Here is a 19,231-nt window from a genome sequence, read left to right as displayed (position 1 = left end):
GTAAGGTTGTCACCACTGGAATCTCCTGCACCTTTGAGTTGCAATAGTAGGGAAATTCTCCAAGATACGGCTTTTTACCATAATCCAGCATTTTGACAAGGAAAAGCATACTTGGCAAAATTCTCACTTACATGCCAATATGGGGGGGAGAGGGGGAACGACAGATATTTTGCTCGATCTGGCCCTGGAAATGCATTCAGGGTTGCAGGCCCTGAATGGCTATGTGGAGATATAGCCATTCTGAATTTCACACACTGACAGGACGAGATGTAGAACCTAGACATGAAGGCCTTCTCCTCCCTCTTTCATAGCTATAGCCCACACTTGGGAAACACTTGTTATGTAGTACACTACTATTCTGCAGTGTATGGCTTTTGGGGAAAATGTAATAGAACAACTGTTCAGTTATGTTATCTATAGGTAATTTCAGAAAATTAAATAATGCTAAGATTTGGACATATGAACTGGCAGCAAATAAAATTAAGGACAATTGTTATGAGTTCTGGTTTTTTACTGGCTTATGTTTTCTGAGTTTGCACAAGGTGAGGGTTCTTGCAGAGGGCAGAAACACACAGTCTTTCCAAGCTTTATCCTAGAGGTCATAGGGATAAGACCTGGAAGGGATTTAGCCAATATCACCTCTGATTAAAAAAAATGTAAGTCAGTTACATTTAATTGAATTTAATTTTAGAAGACAGTGACCCAAGCAAATTCAGAAATGATAGCTTTTGTATTACACTCTGAAAAGAAGGAAAATCCAGTTTTTCAGTTTACTACCCATTCATTTGCTTGAACATTCTTAACATGCAGTTTAATTAGAGACCTGTATTTATATCTATGCAGCTGAAGGTTTACTGAGACATATTTGCTTAAAAGGCTAACTTAATTTTTTAAAAACAAACTACATTATTTTTGGATCCTTATAAATAAAAATGATTATGTGATAGAAGCCTGGAGCCATGGTCTGGACTGATACGTAGTGTAGCTACGGACACAGTAACTTTCCCCTCCAATGGACTGTGAAAATCTTCTTCCCCCAAGGAGTTGGCCATCCATCTTTCAGTATTTTCTTCTCCTGCATAATCTTAACCTCCAGCTCTACATTTCCTGTACCAGATCCTATCCCCTCAAAAGATTTTAACCTCATCCCTACTGTAGGATTGCAGCTTAAATATGTGTTTGTCATATTGGAACGCATTATAGGCGTGATTTCCATGTTTTCCTCTTAATGAGGAAATATATAATCAAACTCCCCCAGCAGCTGATACAGGCAGCACTGGCTGGGGAGAATTCACCTACAGCTGCACCCAAAACTCACTGTAACATTCAGTTATTAATTGGAGGGCTGCTTAACCAATAGGGTAATCTCAGCTTCTTCAAAGCATTTTAATGTAAATACATTTGGAGGGAATTGGTTGGGAACCAGATTTTATAAAGGAAAGAAGCATGTGAGAATAGGAAATGGAATGTGGCATGGACATTGTGAACTGTTCCAGACACAAGGACAATGGTTCAGAGGGCAAGTAAAATGACAGAGAGATGCTTGTGTGGAGAGCGTTTGAGGCCTGCCTGATGCCAGAGTTTTCAGGTATTGAAGAAAATCCTGAGGGAACCTTTATTCTAATGAATTGTGTAACTTACAATCATAGAACAGTAGAGTTGGAAGGGGTCTGTAAGGCCATCAAGTCCAACCCCCTGCTCAATGCAGGAATCCAAGATAAATCATACCTGACAGGTGGCTGTCCAGCTGCCTCTTGGAGGCCTCCAGTGTTGGAGAGCCCACCACCTCCCTAGGTAATTGGTTCCATTGTCATACTGCTCTAACAGTTAGGAAGTTTTTCCTGTTGTTCAGTGGAAATCTGGTTTCCTGTAACTTGAGCCCATTATTCCGTGTTCTGCACTCTGGGATGATTTGAAAAGAGATCCTGGCCCTCCTCTGTGTGACAACCCTTCAAGTACTTGAATAGTGATATCATACCTTCCCAGTCTTCTCAAGGCTAAACATGCCCAGTTCTTTCAGTCTCTCACAGGGCTTTGTTTCCAGTCTCCTGAACATCCTTGTTGCCCTCCTCTGAACCTGTTCCAGTTTGTTTGCGTCCTGACTTAAGATGAGGCCTAACCAGTGCCAAACAGAGGGGAACTAGTACTTCACGTGATTTGGAAACCACTTCTGTTAATGCAGTCTGAAATAGCAAGTAGCCCTTAAGGGAGCTTGTTTTCTCACTGTCTGTGTATCTATTGGCTATACTGAGAATAGGGAGTGATAAGATCAGTGTACTAAAATTGGAAGAGGAATTCAAAGAAGAGTGATAATAGAGACCAATAAGTACCCAAGGGGTTCTGAAGGGTAAGCACTGAACTGTGTTCTGTGTCTGTAAGAGCCAATTTAGATGCTGAAATGTAGTATTAATTAAGTCTTAATTTGTAAGCCAGTGTCATGGTCATAGCATAGCAGTATCACAGTTATAGCGTTTTGCTGCCTTTTGCTTTGTACTTTTTTGACATTTGTACTCATTTGATTTTGTTTTCCCCTCACTTTCAAACAGGATGACATTTACATGTACGGAGGCAAAATTGAAACAAATACCGGGAATGTCACTGATGAATTATGGATTTTCAACATACCCAGTCAGACGTGGAGTACCAGAATTCCAGCAGTACTTGTTCATGGCCAGCAATATGCGGTTGAGGGTCATTCTGCACACATAGTGGAGCTGGATAGCAGGGATGTTGTCATGGTCGTGATTTTTGGTTACTCTGTAATATATGGTTACACAAGCAGCATACAAGAGTACTACATCAGTAAGTTATTTTCTTTTCGGTTTGTTCATATTAATAGATCCAAACCATTCTGATGCAAATAGAAGTACCAGAGAGAGAGAGAGAGAGAGATGGGAAAGTATACAATAACATGAACCCTTACAGAGTTGTCCTTTTATCAGAGGCACACTTTATCTCCCTGTGGTGATGGATCTGTGAGTCTTAGTTTTAAAAATTATGTGAAGAAAATGTAATGTTTTGATGTGGACTGAGGAAGAGTCCCATACAGTGGCTTTGGGGAACACCTAGAAATGGCATAGAGAATGGAAGTTGGAATGTTGTATTTTTTGTTTGAAGAATGAGCATTAGAAGGAAATAAAGAACGCTGTCATGCCAATGGAAACTGGCTTCTAAGATTGGCTCACCTACCTTAAAAGCTCATTTTGTAAAAGCAAACAATTAATAATCCCAAATCCACAACTTCCCTCTGAATCATATAACCAGCATGCCCAACCTTGTACTTCTCCTAAACTAAAAATGTTCACCCCACCTAAACATTGCTCTCAACCAGGCATTAAAATACCTTAAAATGGAATTTGGGCAGCTGACTGAAGGGCTAGGTGCTGTTGTTGAGGAAATGCATTGTGGAAAACAGCAGACTTGATAACAGGGTAAGATTTGATTACTGCTCTCCTTTTCTTCTGAAAATAATTTACTTCAGTATTTACCATACTTGATATTAGAACTTTTGCAGATTAGCATTTGGGGTTATCATTTGTACAACTTTAAACAATTAAAATCACTCTGTAATTTTTAACTGTAGTTTCACTACAGTACAGCAGGATGCACTCCTGCATCACCTTGTTCATTACTAAGTATAAAGAAAAATAATGTTCAACAACTGAATGAATCCTGTTACAGAAACATTTCTCTCCTAGTTTGAATAGTGTGTTAAAGTGCATTGTTTTGTAGTTGGGACATGAAAAAATAGCAATGTATGATATTACATTCACTAAATAGCAACAGGGATGTGAAGAACGTTATTTTTTAATGTTCATCTGACCATGCATGGGATTCTTTAATAATCTTTAATTGCTGGGTGCAGTTTTATACTAGTGAGTCATAAGTGGTTCATTAAGCAGAGTCAGGACAGCAGTTAGTATTTAAAGATAACTGTATAGTATTTCTAACATTCATAAACATTGCTGCATCTCAGAAATTGGGTAGGGATAGGGAGGAGGAATCGGGCTGAGAAACAGGCAGCTGCTAAGTTTTTAGCCCATTAAATATACAATATTACTTTGAAACATCATATTTGCAATTCTAACTTGATTTATGTGAGGTTTCAGAGTTATACTGGTTCAATTTAGCAATCCATGAATTTGTCTAATCCGATATTAAAGTGGCCTAACCTGTCCATCATGACCATATTATTATTCATTATTATTTATTACATGTTTATCCCACCCATTTACAACAAAACATTTTAACAACAAAAAGCATTCTAAAAACAATTAACGACATTCTAAAAACAGTTGCAGAAAAAAATTCTTCCATCTAGTGATCTCTGAGTGGCCAGGAACAGTCTCCTTCAGCTATCAAATGTCTGGGTAAATAGGAATGCCATCAAATATCTGGGTAAATAGGAATGTTTTCAAACTCCTCCTAAAAATCAGTAATGATAGAGACAGAACAGTGGTGGCTGTACAAATGAGGGGCCACCACTGAAAAGGCCCTTTCATGGGTCATTGAAATTGGGCAGCTGCTAGCGCCGGCCCTACCAACAAGGCTTCACTTGCTGATTGTAGGGTCCGAGATGGTTTATACTGGGGAAGGCTTTCTTTTAGGTACTTGGGTCCCAAGCTATTTAGGGCTTTATATGCTAGTACTAACACCTTGAATTGGCCCCAGTAGCTCACTGGCAGCCAGTACAGCGCTTTCAGGACATGGTCCCATGGTCCCATTGGGCTGCTCCACTTATCAGTCTAGCAGCCACATTCTGCACTAGCTGCAGCTTCCGGTCCAACTTTAGGAGCAGCCCCACGTAGAGCACATTACAGTTGTCCAGATGGGAAGCATGGACAACTGAGGCCAAGCTATTCTGGTCCAGAAGTGACTGTAGCTGGTGAATCAGCCTAAACTGGGCATAAGCCACAGAAGCTACTTGGGGACTTTAGTGACAAGTTGGAATCTATGAGTACTCCCTGAGTTACTTCAGGGGAGTACAACCCCATCCAGAACAGGTTGTACACCTAATTCCTGGACATGGGAACCACCCACTCACAGCATTTATATCTTATCAGGATTCAGCTTCAGTTTATTGTCCTGACTGAATCTAGACAGTTGTCCAACACCTTCACCTTTTGATTCAGATGTAATAGAGAGATGGAGCTGCATGTCATCAGCATATTGATGACACTGTGCTCCAAATCCCTGGCAGACAGCTCCCAACAATTTCATATAGAGCATAGGTTACAGAATGGACTATTGTGGGACCCCACAGCCCCAAACCAATGGAGTTGAGCAGTAATCTCCTAGTAATAATAAATAATAATAATAAATTTTGTTAGTCGCCCATCTGTCCGAATTAACGGACACTCTGGGCGACGTACAACAATATAAAATACAAAATACAATAAAAACACATACAATCAACAGTCACAATATTAACATCACATTATCTAAGACCATCCCCTCAGTATAAAAACCCAACCCACCCCAGAAATCCCATAGGCCTGCCTGAATAGCCAGGTCTTTAAAGCTCGGCGAAAAACCATCAGGGAGGAGGCATGTCGAAGGTCAAACGGAAGCAAGTTCCAGAGGGTGGGGGCCACAATCGAGAAAGCCCTCTCTCTAGTCAGCACCAACCTAGCTGTTTTCATCAGTGGGACCGAGAGAAGGTCTTGTGAGGCTGATCTTGTTAGGCGGCATATTTGGTGATACTGGAGGCATTCCTTAAGATAAACTGGGCCAAAACCGTATAGGGTTTTAAAGGTGAGTACCAACACCTTGAATTGGGCCCGGTACTACTTTCTGGTAGCAGCCCTGCAGGTAGGAGCAGAACCATGGTAATACCATACTTTCAACTCCGACCTCCTTGAGTCACTCCAGAAGTACACCATGGTCAGTGGTGTCAAAAGTCACTGAAAAGTCAAGGACAACCAACAGGATTGCATTGTTGGTGAGCTCTTGTTGGGTCCATATCAGGTGTTAAGAAAGAGTCTTAGGAGGAACATGGGTGATGCCATCCCAATTTCAGTGATCATGGGTAGAAGGAGGTATAGCCATGGGAACGTGGTGAACTACCATAGAAGATGAGGGCAAGGCTATCTAAACCTTGTTCCTCAATCCCACTCCTCTCATAGACGGGTACCTCATTGCTTATCTGCTGTACCCACTGGCCTGTGTGTGCTGTTGTTTAACGACAAATTGGAACACAATAAGACCATACTCATCCATGATTTGATCATGGATGAAGGTGCCGATTTGGTGTGCATTACTGAGACCTGGGTGGGTGAGCTGTGAGGAGTTGATCTGATGCAGCTTTGTCCACCTGGATACTTGGTGCAACACTGGCACAGGCTGCAGGAACGGGAGGGAGGAGTTTCTGTGGTCTACAGAACTTCCATCTCTGTCACCAGAAAATGACTCTGTCTTGCAGCTGGTTGTGAGGGCCTGCACCTGGTGTCTGGCCAAGGAGACAGTAAACTAGGGTTGCTGCTGATGTACCATCCACCCTGCCTGCTACCCAGCAGCTTCTCTTACCAAACTGGCAGAGGCCGTCTCGGCTGTGGTATTGGAGGAGCCCGGAATGATAGCCCTGGGTGATTTCATTGTCCATGCCGAGAGTGCCTACAGTGTTTTGGCTTGGGGCTTCATGGCCTCCATGACGACCATGGGACTATCTCAAGTTGTCACTGGCCTGACACATAGGGAAGGGCACACCCTCAATTTGGTTTTTGCTCCAGATGGAGGAAGGGGTGGTCTGAAGATGGGGAGGTAGATGTCACCCATTATCATGGTCAGATCTCTTCCTGGTGAAGTTTAGACTTATGGCTCCAATCCTCTCCTGCAGGAGTGATGGACAGATTAAGATGGTCCACCCCCAGAGACTAATGGAATCCAGAGGATTCATGAACGCCCTGGGGGAGTTCCCAGTAGATAGAGCAAGTGACCCTGTTGAAGTCCTTGTCACGCTGTGGAATAGCGAGGTGTGTCGGGCTTTTGACATGGTTGCTCTCGAGCACCCTCTCTGGCATTGAGGAGCCTGGTTTGTACACTGGTACACCAGTGAGCTAAGGGCAATGAAACAGGCCGGATGACAGCTAGAGTGCAAGAGGTGAAAGACATGCTGTGAGGCTGATCGAGCATGAGTAAAATATCCTAACAGTGCCTACTGTGTGGTGGTGAGGGCAGTGAAGAAGGCCCACTTCTCTGCCTCCATTGCATCCTCAAGCAGCCGTCCAGTGGAGGTTTTCCATATTCTCAGGGGTCTGTTGACATCAACTCCAGGAAATGGAGTTTTAGACCCTTCGGAGGCCCACTGTGTATTATTTGCAAGGCACTTTGAGTGTAAAGTTGCTCACCTCTGTAGCAATCTTGATGCCTCATCCACATCTATTGTAGTTCCCAGTGAGGTGTCCAATGCAACATCTGCTGCAACTTCTTGGGAACGGTTGGGAATGTGGCCTGATGATGTGGACAAGGGGCTTGTGATGATGCAGCCAGCAATGTGTCCTCTTGCCTTTCTTACCTTATTAAAGTTTGGCATGGGGGTTTGACTGAGTGGATCCGGGGTGTGGTCAATGCATTGTTGCATGAGGGAGTGGTTCCATCCACCCTGAAAAGGGCGGTGATTCAACTATTCCTGAAAAAGCCCACCCTGGACCCATTGGTTTGTGACAACTACCGACCGGTTGCAAATACCTCCTTCTTAGAGAAGGTGATTGAGAGGGTTGTGGCGCAGCAACTGCAAGTACTCTTGGATGAAACAGATTATCTTGACCCATTCCAGTCTGGCTTCAGGCCTGGTTATGGGACTGAATCAGCTTTGGGTGCCCTGATGGATGACCTTTATCAGGAGGACAGGGGAAGGACAGTGCGACCCTATTATTCTTACTTGATCCCTTGGTGGCTTTTGATACCATTGACCATAGTATCCTTCTGGGCTGACGTGGTGGGATGGGAATCTGTACTCCCTCAGAAAGAGCGGGTCCATAGTCTGGGGGGTACTCCTGGATCCATCTTTGTCACTAGAGGCCCAGGTGGCTCATGGGCTAGAAATACCTTTTACCAGCTTTCACTGGTAAGACAGTTGCGGCTGTTTCTGGACAGGGATAGCCTGACCATTGTTGTCCATGCACTGGTAACCTCCAGGCTGGGTTACTATAATGTGCTCTATGTGGGGCTACCCTTGAGCTTGGTCTGGAAGCTGTAGCTGGTGCAAAATGTGGCAGCAAGACTGCTCACTGGGACAGGGCACTGCAAACATGTCACCCCGCTGTTGAAAGAATTGCACTGGTTACATATTTGCTGCTGGGCTAAGTTCAAGGTTCTAGTTTTGGTGTACAAAGCCCTGTACAGCTTGGGACCAGGATACCTGAAAGACCATCTGATCCCTTATATACCCAGTCAATCACTGTGCTCTGCAGATCCCATCTTATCAGGAGGTCCATTCTGCACAGCATAGGAAATGGAGCTTTAGTGTAGTGGCACCGATTCTTTGGAATTCCCTCCCTCTAAAATATTAGACAGGCACCATCTTTGTTATCTTTTCGGTGCCTATTAAAGACCTTCCTCTTTCAACAATCCTTTTAATTTGAGGCCTTATCTCAGTCTGCATCTGTGTTGGAATTGATTTTTAATATAATTTGAAACCTTTAAAAAAATTTTTTTAAAGCTATTTTAAAAAAGTTTTTGAAGATGTTTTGTTTTAATATATTTTTAATGGTTGCTTTGTTTTAATATATTTTAAACTCTGTTTTTATGATATTTTAAATGCTTTTGTTTGCTGCCCCGGGCTTCTACTTGGAGAAGGGGCGAGATATAAATCTAACAAACAAACCCTGACTCTCTCCCGATAAAGGTAATCAATCTGGGCTACTAAGGCTGTTTCAGTGCGGAATCCATGCTAGACTCCAGACTGGGATAGAGCGGGTTGTGGGTGTCCTGTCTACATCTTTGAGGTGCAACAACTGGACATAGTGGCTCAGTTCACGTAAAAAGCCAGAATATTTATTTTGTTTATTTAATGAATGTACAGTGCTGGTACAGCACAGTGGGGAGGACAGCCTGGCTGGGAGTCCAGAGTGTGAGTTCAAATCCCCGCTCGTGTCTCCTGGGTGTCAAGGTCCAGCTAAAGATCACCCCCACAGTGAGTGGCTCAAGAGTTACGTGCCCTGCCACCTGTGCAGCCGTGGACAAGCTGCATAGTCCCAAGGAGCTCAGTTGTCCCACAGCTGGCAGTTGCGGACAAGGAAGGGGCTGGCTTGTGCTGCTGTGGCAAGCTAAGCAGGCCCTAGCCAGCTGGGGAGGACTAGCCTCAGAGGAAGGCAATGGTAAAGCCCCTCTGAATACTGCTTGCCATGAAAACCCTATTCATAGGGTAGCCATAAGTTGGGATCGACTTGAAGGCAGTCCACTTCTTTTTCCTTATCAATTAATGTATATACTACCTTTTTAGGATAACTTTACTTACAAGGTGTTTCAAAAACAAATTAATAACCATATATAAAACAAAATAACTAAACCCAAAACCACAGCCTCAGTACAATAACTAAATAACAGCAGTCATTGATAAGTATTAAAACAACACAACTGATGAAATAACAAAATAGAATAATGTAATAACAGCAGCTTGATTAAAATAATGGGAAGGCAGCAGTCAATAATGGGTTTTTAACACCTAGTTAAAAGCCTTCAGGGACAGAAGTTGTCAGATCCCAGTTGGAACAGGGTGGTCCCACAGATGTGAGGACCATTGCCAAAAAAAAGCCCATCCCTGTTGTGTCTACCAGCTAATAGCTTTCATCAGGAGGTATACCAGTAGGGCCTCAGAAGCAGATCATTCTCATTAGGATGAGATCTGTTGGCCGATGCCGTTTTGAAGTATTCCATCAACCTAACAGGCAGTATCGTTTTGAGTTCGTTCTTTGTCTGCTATCCACTTCTTTTACAAGTCCGATTTTTTTCTTCCCCTACTATTTTTCAAATATTTATATTTTGAAAGGAAATATTGATAATTGAAAGAAAATGCCGATATTTTTGAAATAATACCAATATTTTCAAAGTATTGATAAAGGAAAGTGGCTCTGCCACCTCCTCTGCTGTGAGTCTTGTAGTGTATTGGCCCTCCAGGCTTGCCATACCAGGAACTGCTGAGTCAGCCCCAGGCTGTGGCATTTTAGTTCCAGGCCAGCCTTACAAGCAGCACCATGCTGTGGGCCTTGTTCTCTGTTTATACAGGCATGCCCCGCTTAACGTCACTTCACTTAACGTCGCCTCGCTATAACGTACATGCTCCGTACGCCACCATACCCCGCTTAACGTACGCGTGCTTCGCAATTACGGACACTTAATGGCATGACGCCGCTGCCATCTAGTGGCGATTTCAGTGCATTATCTACATGCATAGATAATTGCTTCACTTTAAGTACATTTTCACTTTACATACACGCTCCGGTCCCACTGCGTATGTTAAAGCGGGGTATGCCTGTAATTAGTTATAGTAAAGTTCTTGTTATAGTTTAGATCCTCCCTGTGGCCTTTTCCTTCATGATACTTTTCAAGTCTGTAATGGAGGCTGGCTAATTTTCATGTTAGCAAGCAGAGACCTTTCTTTTGATAAGGTAAGGAGGAAAGCAGATTTCAGTGCCCCTCCCACCTTCCTCAGCTAGCCCTGAGTTTTTAACATGGGCGAAACTTGGCTTGCTTCCTTGGTTTATTCCAATGCTTGGTGTTTGGATTATTCAAGTGGCGGGGGGTGGCAGGGAGAGAGACCTGTTCTGCTGCTGTGCTGTGAATAAAATCAATAAAAGAACATTATATTTGAGGGGGGGGAAATCCAGTGTAGGAGGAAAGCAGCTGAAGTTTGGAGCAAACAGGATTGCTCTGTATACATGGAGAATATGCAGACCACTAAAAAAAACCCGGTGCTAAATCCAAATTCTTGCCCATCCCTAATGCACATGCAATTCCTTAGCTGCCACTTTGTTCCTGTGAAGTAGAAAAATATATTAGGAAGATGCAGTTAACTGTAGCTTCCCATTTTATGTGATGTGGGTGCTATGGTTAATGACTTCCAAACAAGCCAGGGTTCACAAATATATTTTCAAATCTTGTCTTGTTTGGAAGCCATTAACTATCATTTCTGGTCCAGATGTAACAGGAAGTTGTGGTTAACTGTGGCTTCCTGCTATGTTTTGCCTCACACAAAAGGAAAAACGAAGCAGCAGCAAAGGCTTCATGCAGATATATGCACCTTGTGCATAACCTGGCTTATTCAGCTAGGATTTGATTGTTTGAATGCAGCCATTGTGGCAGAGAATTACATTAATTAGTTACACATTTTGTGAAGAAGTACTTTCTTTTGTCTGTCTTGAGTCTATTGCCGATTAATTCCATGGGGTGACACTGTGTTACAATATTATGGGAGAGAAAGAATAAAGTTCTCTCTACCTGGGCTAGAACAAGGAAACCTAAAGAGGCAGTGTAGGTGGAAGGGTTCAGAATCAAAGCATTAGGGACAGAGACTGCAGGGAGCGGAACTGTAAGGGGGGGGGAGAACATAAGATAGGAAGAAGAGAAGAGGAGGAAATAGTGGAGATGAGGGTCTGTAAGGAAAATACAGTCATTTCTGAACAAAAGTGCTTTTAACACTAAAGCTTCCATTTCGCAGGAGTAATTGCTCCTTACTTTGTGTATTAAATGAAGAAAAAAATATAGTATCCACATACATACTAGCTCCCTAGCTCTTCTACACCAGCGTTGCTTAAAACTGGAGATAGAATGTAGCTGTAGAATTTTCCATGTTGTTACCTCAAAAAAAGTTTTAATGAGCATAGGGTTAGTATTAGCTTCTTTGAATCCCTGCTGAAATTCTGCACCAAAAGAAAGACTTGATAACCAATACTGGAGCCATCAATTCCCTATGGTCTTTCTAAGCCAGACAGGAGTTGAACTCTGCTGCAAAGTCAGAAACAAAAAAATGTTTTTTGAATAATTTACTATGCAGACACTATAACTTACATGATGCAACAAAAAGAGAGACATGTCATAATAACTGTGACAATGCATTGTTCATTAATAGGCAACATTGTGGAAATTTATATTTCTAAGTACTTGGAGGAATTCCAGGCTCCAATATATGTAAGATATATGGTTGGCTAGATTAAAGAGAGGGCTTCTGCTTCACTTAACAACTAAAATGAAAATTTCAGCATTTTTGAATAGTTTATTACTGGGCCTGGAGTGCAGGACTTGTTTCTATTTTATTACTTCCTTAAAATGTTAAAAATATATTAGTAGAGGATTTAATACAGATTCTACTCGAAAGCGCATTTTAATAAACTTCAGTTTATGGCTTTATGCTTTGTGTGGTGGCAAAACACATTGTGCACAGTTAGCAATTGTTATAATTCAGGATTAATCTCAACTGTGTGTTTCTATACAATGATAACAGATTGTCTACATCAAATATTAATGATAAATTTATAATGGAGAGCACATTTTACTATTACAAGAGTAGCCAGGAATTCTTTTATTGCAAATGCCACTGAGTATTTGTGTAAGGATGGATTTATGTTACAAAGCTTTGGTTTGCAGGATCTGGTCTATGCTATGTAGTTAATTTTCTGAAGTTGATAATCCTTGTGCTTCATTTCACCTCCAAACATTCTTCTACTAAAGCTGAATACATTTTGTAATAACTTTTGTAAATTCCCAGGCAGCATTTATCTGAATGCCTGAATCTGTGTTCCTACTATTATTGTGTTGTGTTCAAGCATGACCAGGAAATTCAAGTTGGGGCAGTCCTTCCCCATATCATGTCTGGATTAGGGATGGAAAGATCTGTCTGTTTTGGTTCTCTCAGTTTTTCATTTTTCCAATGTTAAATTCAGCTCCCTACATTTCTACAGCAAACTGAGATCTTTTTTTTTAAAAAAAAATCCTCATGAAAATTCTCCACCATTTTAGTGAGAATTTCTCCAAATAAACACATTGTTGTAGGTAGTTTTGACAAAGGTACACATTTTTGCAAGCCATATCTAGTCATTGCATGCCTTTCGCATGTTATTTTCACTCACATTTTCTTTTTTATGCACACTTTCTCCTAATATATGCATTTTTGTAAATGTTGTTTAGCTGGCAAACTGCATCCCAAAATTCTAATAAATGTGAATTTTGAGGGATGGCTGTGTTTCAGTTCATATTGTTTTGGAAATTGCGAATTTGATAAATTCTGCTTGAAATGTGAACTGAATCGAAATTCTCACCAATCCTTAGTCTGGATACACCTCTTTACTTCTTCTGTAGGAGTATATGGCTGCAATTCACTTCTAGGTGAAAAGCTGAAACAGGGCCCCTTGGGGGACACACATGTGGTGGGGGCAAAACCTGCTTGTCCTGACACTGAGTGGCTTAGTCCCCAATGACAGAAATCCTACAGGGACAGAATGCAGAGGTTCACTGAATATGACTGCCGAGGCCTCTAGAAAAAAAAGGTATTATACACATACACATTATCAGAGGGAGCAATGGAACACTTCTCAGCCTGATCCCACTTGATGGTGCAATCATAAAGCAGTGATGTATGAACCTTTTTTTTTTTTTTGCATCCTGGCCTTTACTGCAGCAGTTTCAAAAGCTTCAGACTCCTGGTTCTCATTCATTTATTATTCATCCATTTTATTTATTGAGTATTTAAATGCTGTCTTTTCCCAATAGTTTCTCAATGTGAAAGTTTTCATCTTATGGTGGTTGTGTTTTAATAATTATTTTGTCATCTGTGGCCCATCTGCACTATATATTTAAAGCAGTATCATACCACTTTAAATGGTCATGGCTTCCCCCAAAGTCTTCTGGGAACTGTAGTTTAAGGGAGCTGAGAATTGTTAGGATACCCCTATTCCTCTCACAGTGCTACAATTCTCAGAGTGGTTTAACAGTCAATCCCTCTTCCCAGGCAGTTCCCAGTTCCCATGATTCTTTGGGTTAAGCCATAACTGTGTAAAGTGGCATGATACTGCTTTGAATGTATAATGCAGATGAGATCTGCACCTGAACTTCTTGTCTCTGAGCTTTAAATTTGCTTTCAGATGCACCTGTGTTGCTCTTGCTGTATCTATCTATCATGTTCATCTTGAGAGAGTTCTTCTGTGAACTGATACCTGAGACATTTTGCACTTTTTAAAACCACATCTCCATTTGTTGATGGTGCTTAGACTTGATTCTGTGAATAACTGCTACTTACTCATACCTGACTTATGTGAAAATGGATTACAATAGTAAGAGTTGCACAATGATGCCTCAGGGCTTCCAGTTGCACATTGATGATCCTTTATTTTGAAATTTCCTGTATTTTAAATAGCTGGATTTCAACACAACTTTAAAAAACATTTTAATAATGATCACCTCTCTGCTATGATGTAAAAGCCATTGTGGAAGAGTGTTGGGAAGGATTAACAAAATGAACTTCGAAGTCTAATTATTATTATTTCCCCTAGATATTTCCCCCCTAGAGCATTTTGGCAAAATCTCAATGGAAGGGCAGAATCAGCACATGTTACTCTGTTGCAAGTAGTGCGGGGAGGCTCTACTTGGAGACAAAAATGCTCTTAGATTTATTTATTTATTAGCAAAAGAAGTTTCACTTGGTTCTGAGAACAGACACCAGTCTGCTACCAATCTAAACAAGTCAGTCTAGTAGAGGCTTTATTCAGAAATTTTCTAAGATACAAAGCACTGTCTTGCTTTAACTAAAGTAGAGCAATAATATTATGTTCTCCTTGAGACTCACATTGAGATTCTTAGACAGTTTATGAGGTATTGCTAACCTAAAGCAAAACAAATTTCCCCTTGGACTAGCTCAAAAAAGCTTTATGGTCCAAGTTAGTAAAACCATCCACACAATTCCCCTCCTGAGATTTATAGATTCCCTACCAAAGCCATAATTCTCATAACAGCAAGAAAGGGCAAAAGGAAGCTCCTTTGCTCTAGTATCAGACACAGAAGTGGTGGTAACACCTCAAAAACATAAACACAATTCTAGACTTTCACATAGCAGAAACTCCTGCAGAAAAGTTTATCAACCTCTACTCAATGTTTAATTTCTGTTTCAAACATAATAGCTTTTCAGATATTACTTTGTGAGGATAAATGCAACTGGTAGGAATCTGAGATGTCACGGATAGAGAAGGGACTGACACAGTAAAGAAGAAATGAATGTTCATATAGACATCAAGCTTGTTTACATGGACTCTGAGCCAAAAGGTTCAGATAAAAAAGATACATACAGTTGCGTATGATCTGTGGCTCTCCAGATGCTGTTAATAATCCCTAACTACTGGTCATGCTGGCTGGAGCTGACAGGAGTTGGAGTCCAATGACATCTGACTGGACACAGGTTCTCCATCCCTGCTTTGTGATCTGCCAGGGGTGCCTTGCTCCTGGTTCTTTCCCTTTATGAAAGAAATTTTCCAGAGCAGGGGCTTCTCTGTGGTCATGTTGCAATTTTGGGGCCACTTTTCTAGACAGACCTGTCAGGTCACCTTGTTGTTAATGTTTAAGTGTCAAGTGAAAGCTTACCCTGTTCACTTTTTGGATTTTTTAAAATTCTCTCTCTCTCTCTCTCTCTCTCTCTCTCTCTCTCTCTGTGTGTGTGTGTGTTTGTGTGTGTGTGTGTGTGTGTGTGAGAGAGAGAGAGAGAGAGAGAGAGAGAGGAAAGAAAAACAAACAGGTGTCTTAATACTATAGTATTGTAAAACTTGCTGTTCCAAGAGATAATAGACAATCACTATCTCTCCATAAAATTATAAGTCTGATTCTTATATAACCAAGAGCATTGGTCTTCAACAGGTCTTGGTTAGAAGTGCCGCCACCATCATTTGTTCCTTATGAGGGGCCTCTTCCCTTCCAACTTGAAAATGGATGTGCTCTACTGGTGCACTATTTTGCTTCTTGTTATTGGCCTGGAGGCAGAGAAGAAGGTGGTCAGAGCAGCACACACTCAAAAAGAGAAGAGGAATCTGAGTCAGTAGTTGCCATATCTGATATGGAGCTCTGAATGCCTGATCAGCAGCTAAGCCTCGGCAGGTTCCAAGAATCTTTCCCTGGAAAGATTCTTGGCTACAGGCTAGAGTGTGGTGTTCTGCACATGGTCAGAGGGACTTTCCCTCCTCATATGTTCCTGCACATAAATTATGTCCTAAAAGCATACTTCCTTGCATTTCTTCTTTTTAGATTTATTTATTGCCTTGTGTGAAACAGCTGCAGCCGTTTCTGGACAGGGATAGCCTGACCACTGTTGTCCATGCACTGGCAACCTCCAGATTGGATTACTGTAATGTGCTGTATGTGGGGCCACCCTTGAGGTTCTTGTAGAAGCTGCACTTGGTGCAAAATGCTGCAGCAAGACTCCTCACTGGAGCAGGTTATCACCAACATGTCACTCTGCTACTGAAAGAATTGCACTGGCTACCTATCAGCTACTGGGCTAAGTTCAAGGTTCTAGTTTTGATGTATAAAGCACTATATAGCTTGGGACCAGGATACCTGAAAGACCGTCTTATATTCCCAGTCAATCACTGTGCTGTGCAGGTGAGGGCCTCCTGCAGATCCCATCTTATCAGGAGGTCTGTTCTGCACAACATAGGAAATGGAGCTTTAGTGTAGTGGCACCTATTCTTTGGAATTCCCTCCCCCTAAAATATTAGACAGGTGCCATATCTGTTATCTTTTGGCGCCTACTAAAGACCTTCCTCTTTCAACAAGCCTTTTAAGTAGAGACCTTATCCCAGTGTGCGTCTGTGTTGAAATTGATTTTTAATATATTTTAAAACCTTTTAAAAAATTTTTTAAAGATGTTTTGTTTTAATATGTTTACAATGGTTGTTGTGTTTTAATATATTTTGAAGTCTGTTTTTATGATATCTGAAAGTATTTGTACTGCTTTTGTTTGCCACCCTGGGCTCCTACCGGGAGAAAGGTCGGGATAGAAATCAAATAAATAAATAAATAAATAATTGTCTAAAGACAATGAACAATATTGAAAAAAAACCACACACATCAGATATAAAGCACATAAGATCCAAAATGTAAACCACAATTAAACAGTCCATTCTGGGGAACACATCAATAAAACATACTACACACATCCAAAATACCCTCCTTACAGCCATTATTGACATGATCATTTCAAAAATTAATCTTTAAAGAGAACTGCACTCCACAGAACAACAAGCAACACACCAATGCCTGGCTATACAAAACGTTTTTTTCCTGGCACTGAAATTATATTGTGATTGGCACCAGGTGAGCCTCCCTGGGGAGAGCATTCCACAGACAGAGGGAACATAGCTGAGGAGGCATTTTCCCTTGTTCTATTATGTCTTGTTGGGAATCTTGCATTTGTCAAGTTTATGTCTAGTTCAGTGCCAGGTGACCATCCAACCTAGTTGCTTCTGTTCTTATACCGTTCTGGGTTTCTGCACTGGGCTATCCTTGGGTTATGTGCATATGACATTGATGCTACTTGGCTCTGACCTATCTGGTCTATATTCTAACCCAGGCCAGATTTTCTGTCATTGTCCTGATGCAGTCGAACTATCTATTTGACATTTATATTTCTTAAATTTGTACTTCTTTTCCTGACATACTATATTACATCTGAAAATGAACCAAACTATGGTTATGTTTTAATGAATGCAAGCATTTCACCAATGTTGAGACTACATTTAGTCTTATGGAAATGACAGTGGAAATGCTGGATACGCAGTGCCTGATGCTGTTTGACAAAGATGATTTGGAATGGACAGCACATGCCCTTTTCTTTTGCACTTGACAGACCTAATTATCTTAATAGTAATGCTTTAGTTAAGCACGATCATCTGGAAAACTGTCAAAATCTTTAGCAAGTAGTATAATTTTTTTCTAAAAAATACTTTAAGAAATAAAATATATTTTGGAAAGCACCATATTAAGGTATAGGTAGAATTAGACCAGATACACCATTTTTCCCAATTAAAGAACTCACAAGCTGCTACCAACACTAGATTCCATCCAAAACATTGCAATCATGCAGTATAAAGTCATTAAATACAGAAGATGAGAGCTTGTAATGGAATATATATAATTAAACCTACCTACTCTAAATTGGATCTGGAAAAGACCATGTTAATCTTAATTTAACAAGGGGAAAGCTCTTAACTGTGTCAATATCTAAATTTGTATTGTCAAGTCAGTAATGGAACCCATACATTAGAAAATGAATGTCTTTTGTCTTCTATCACTTAAGCGTACAATTATATTCAAAGTCAAAGTCAAAAAATGTTTATTGTGCTAGCCATAGGCCATGACAAATACTGTAAAAAAAACTTTAATATTGAATATAAACAAAGACATAGAAAATATACATAATAAAAATTAACAAGCAGTACAATTATATTTATTTACTTATTATTGTGTCTGTATCCCGCTGTTCCTCCAAGGAGCTCAAAGTGGCATACAAACATGGTTATTTTCCTCTTGATTTTATCCTTACAACAACCCTGTGAGGTAGATTAGGCTGAAGGACAGTGACTGGCCCAAGGTCAACCAGTGAGCTTCATGGCTGCGTGGGGACTTGAACCCTGGTCTCCCAGGTCTCAGTTCTGCATTCTAACCACTATAGTACACTGGCTCTCATATTTTGTCAGTTTAATCTCTCTGAGCTTTATATAGCCATTCCTGGGTGCATCACTGTTCCTCTGATTTTTAGCGAACAAAATCTTAGCTGCAGCCAGTAAATTTGAAATCATTTATGTCTAGAATCTACCTGCTTGCCTATAAAACAAAGCAAAAGGGTTGCATACAAAAATGTGGTGGTGTTGATACTGCACATGCAACTTGTCACCAGAATTAATTAATTATAGGGTAATTTCACCAATTACACTTAAAATTAGCTTTAGTTGGCAAACAGTGTAACTTGTTGTTTTCAGATTCAGATTTTAGGATCTTGTCTTAGGGATACACATGGCAAAAGGAATTATTTACCAATTTTGTTGGTTCAGAAATTACTCTAAATACCTTTCTAAACAGGCTTGTCTATTTCTATGTATCTCATTGTGTGTATCCTGGGATGAGATAGGTAATTGCGTTTGAGCTAAACTGAGTCAGTCCTTAGCCTAGTTGAATGTTCTGGCTTGTTTAATTTGCAGAAAGCTCAGTAACTAATGTGGTCAAGTAAAATACTGAGTGATCTCTCAAAATGAAAATG

The 19,231-nt window shown here is 40.8% G+C and overlaps 1 protein-coding gene across 8 annotated transcripts in view; it reads left to right on the top strand.

Moving 5' to 3' along the window:
- The window catches only part of ATRNL1 (attractin like 1), a 1,089,767-nt gene that overhangs the window by 161,560 nt on the left and 908,976 nt on the right, over positions 1 to 19,231 (top strand). For all 8 annotated transcript variants that reach the window (XM_061635905.1, XM_061635908.1, XM_061635909.1 and 5 more), the window contains exon 8: positions 2,547 to 2,802. In XM_061635905.1, coding sequence (XP_061491889.1) covers positions 2,547 to 2,802 — 256 coding nt within the window. The remainder of the gene's footprint in view (positions 1 to 2,546; positions 2,803 to 19,231) is intronic.

Source organism: Rhineura floridana, chromosome 7 (assembly GCF_030035675.1).
Source record: "Rhineura floridana isolate rRhiFlo1 chromosome 7, rRhiFlo1.hap2, whole genome shotgun sequence".
In the NCBI taxonomy this organism is placed as follows: Eukaryota; Metazoa; Chordata; class Lepidosauria; order Squamata; family Rhineuridae; genus Rhineura; species Rhineura floridana.
This window is presented reverse-complemented; position numbering and strand designations above follow the sequence as displayed.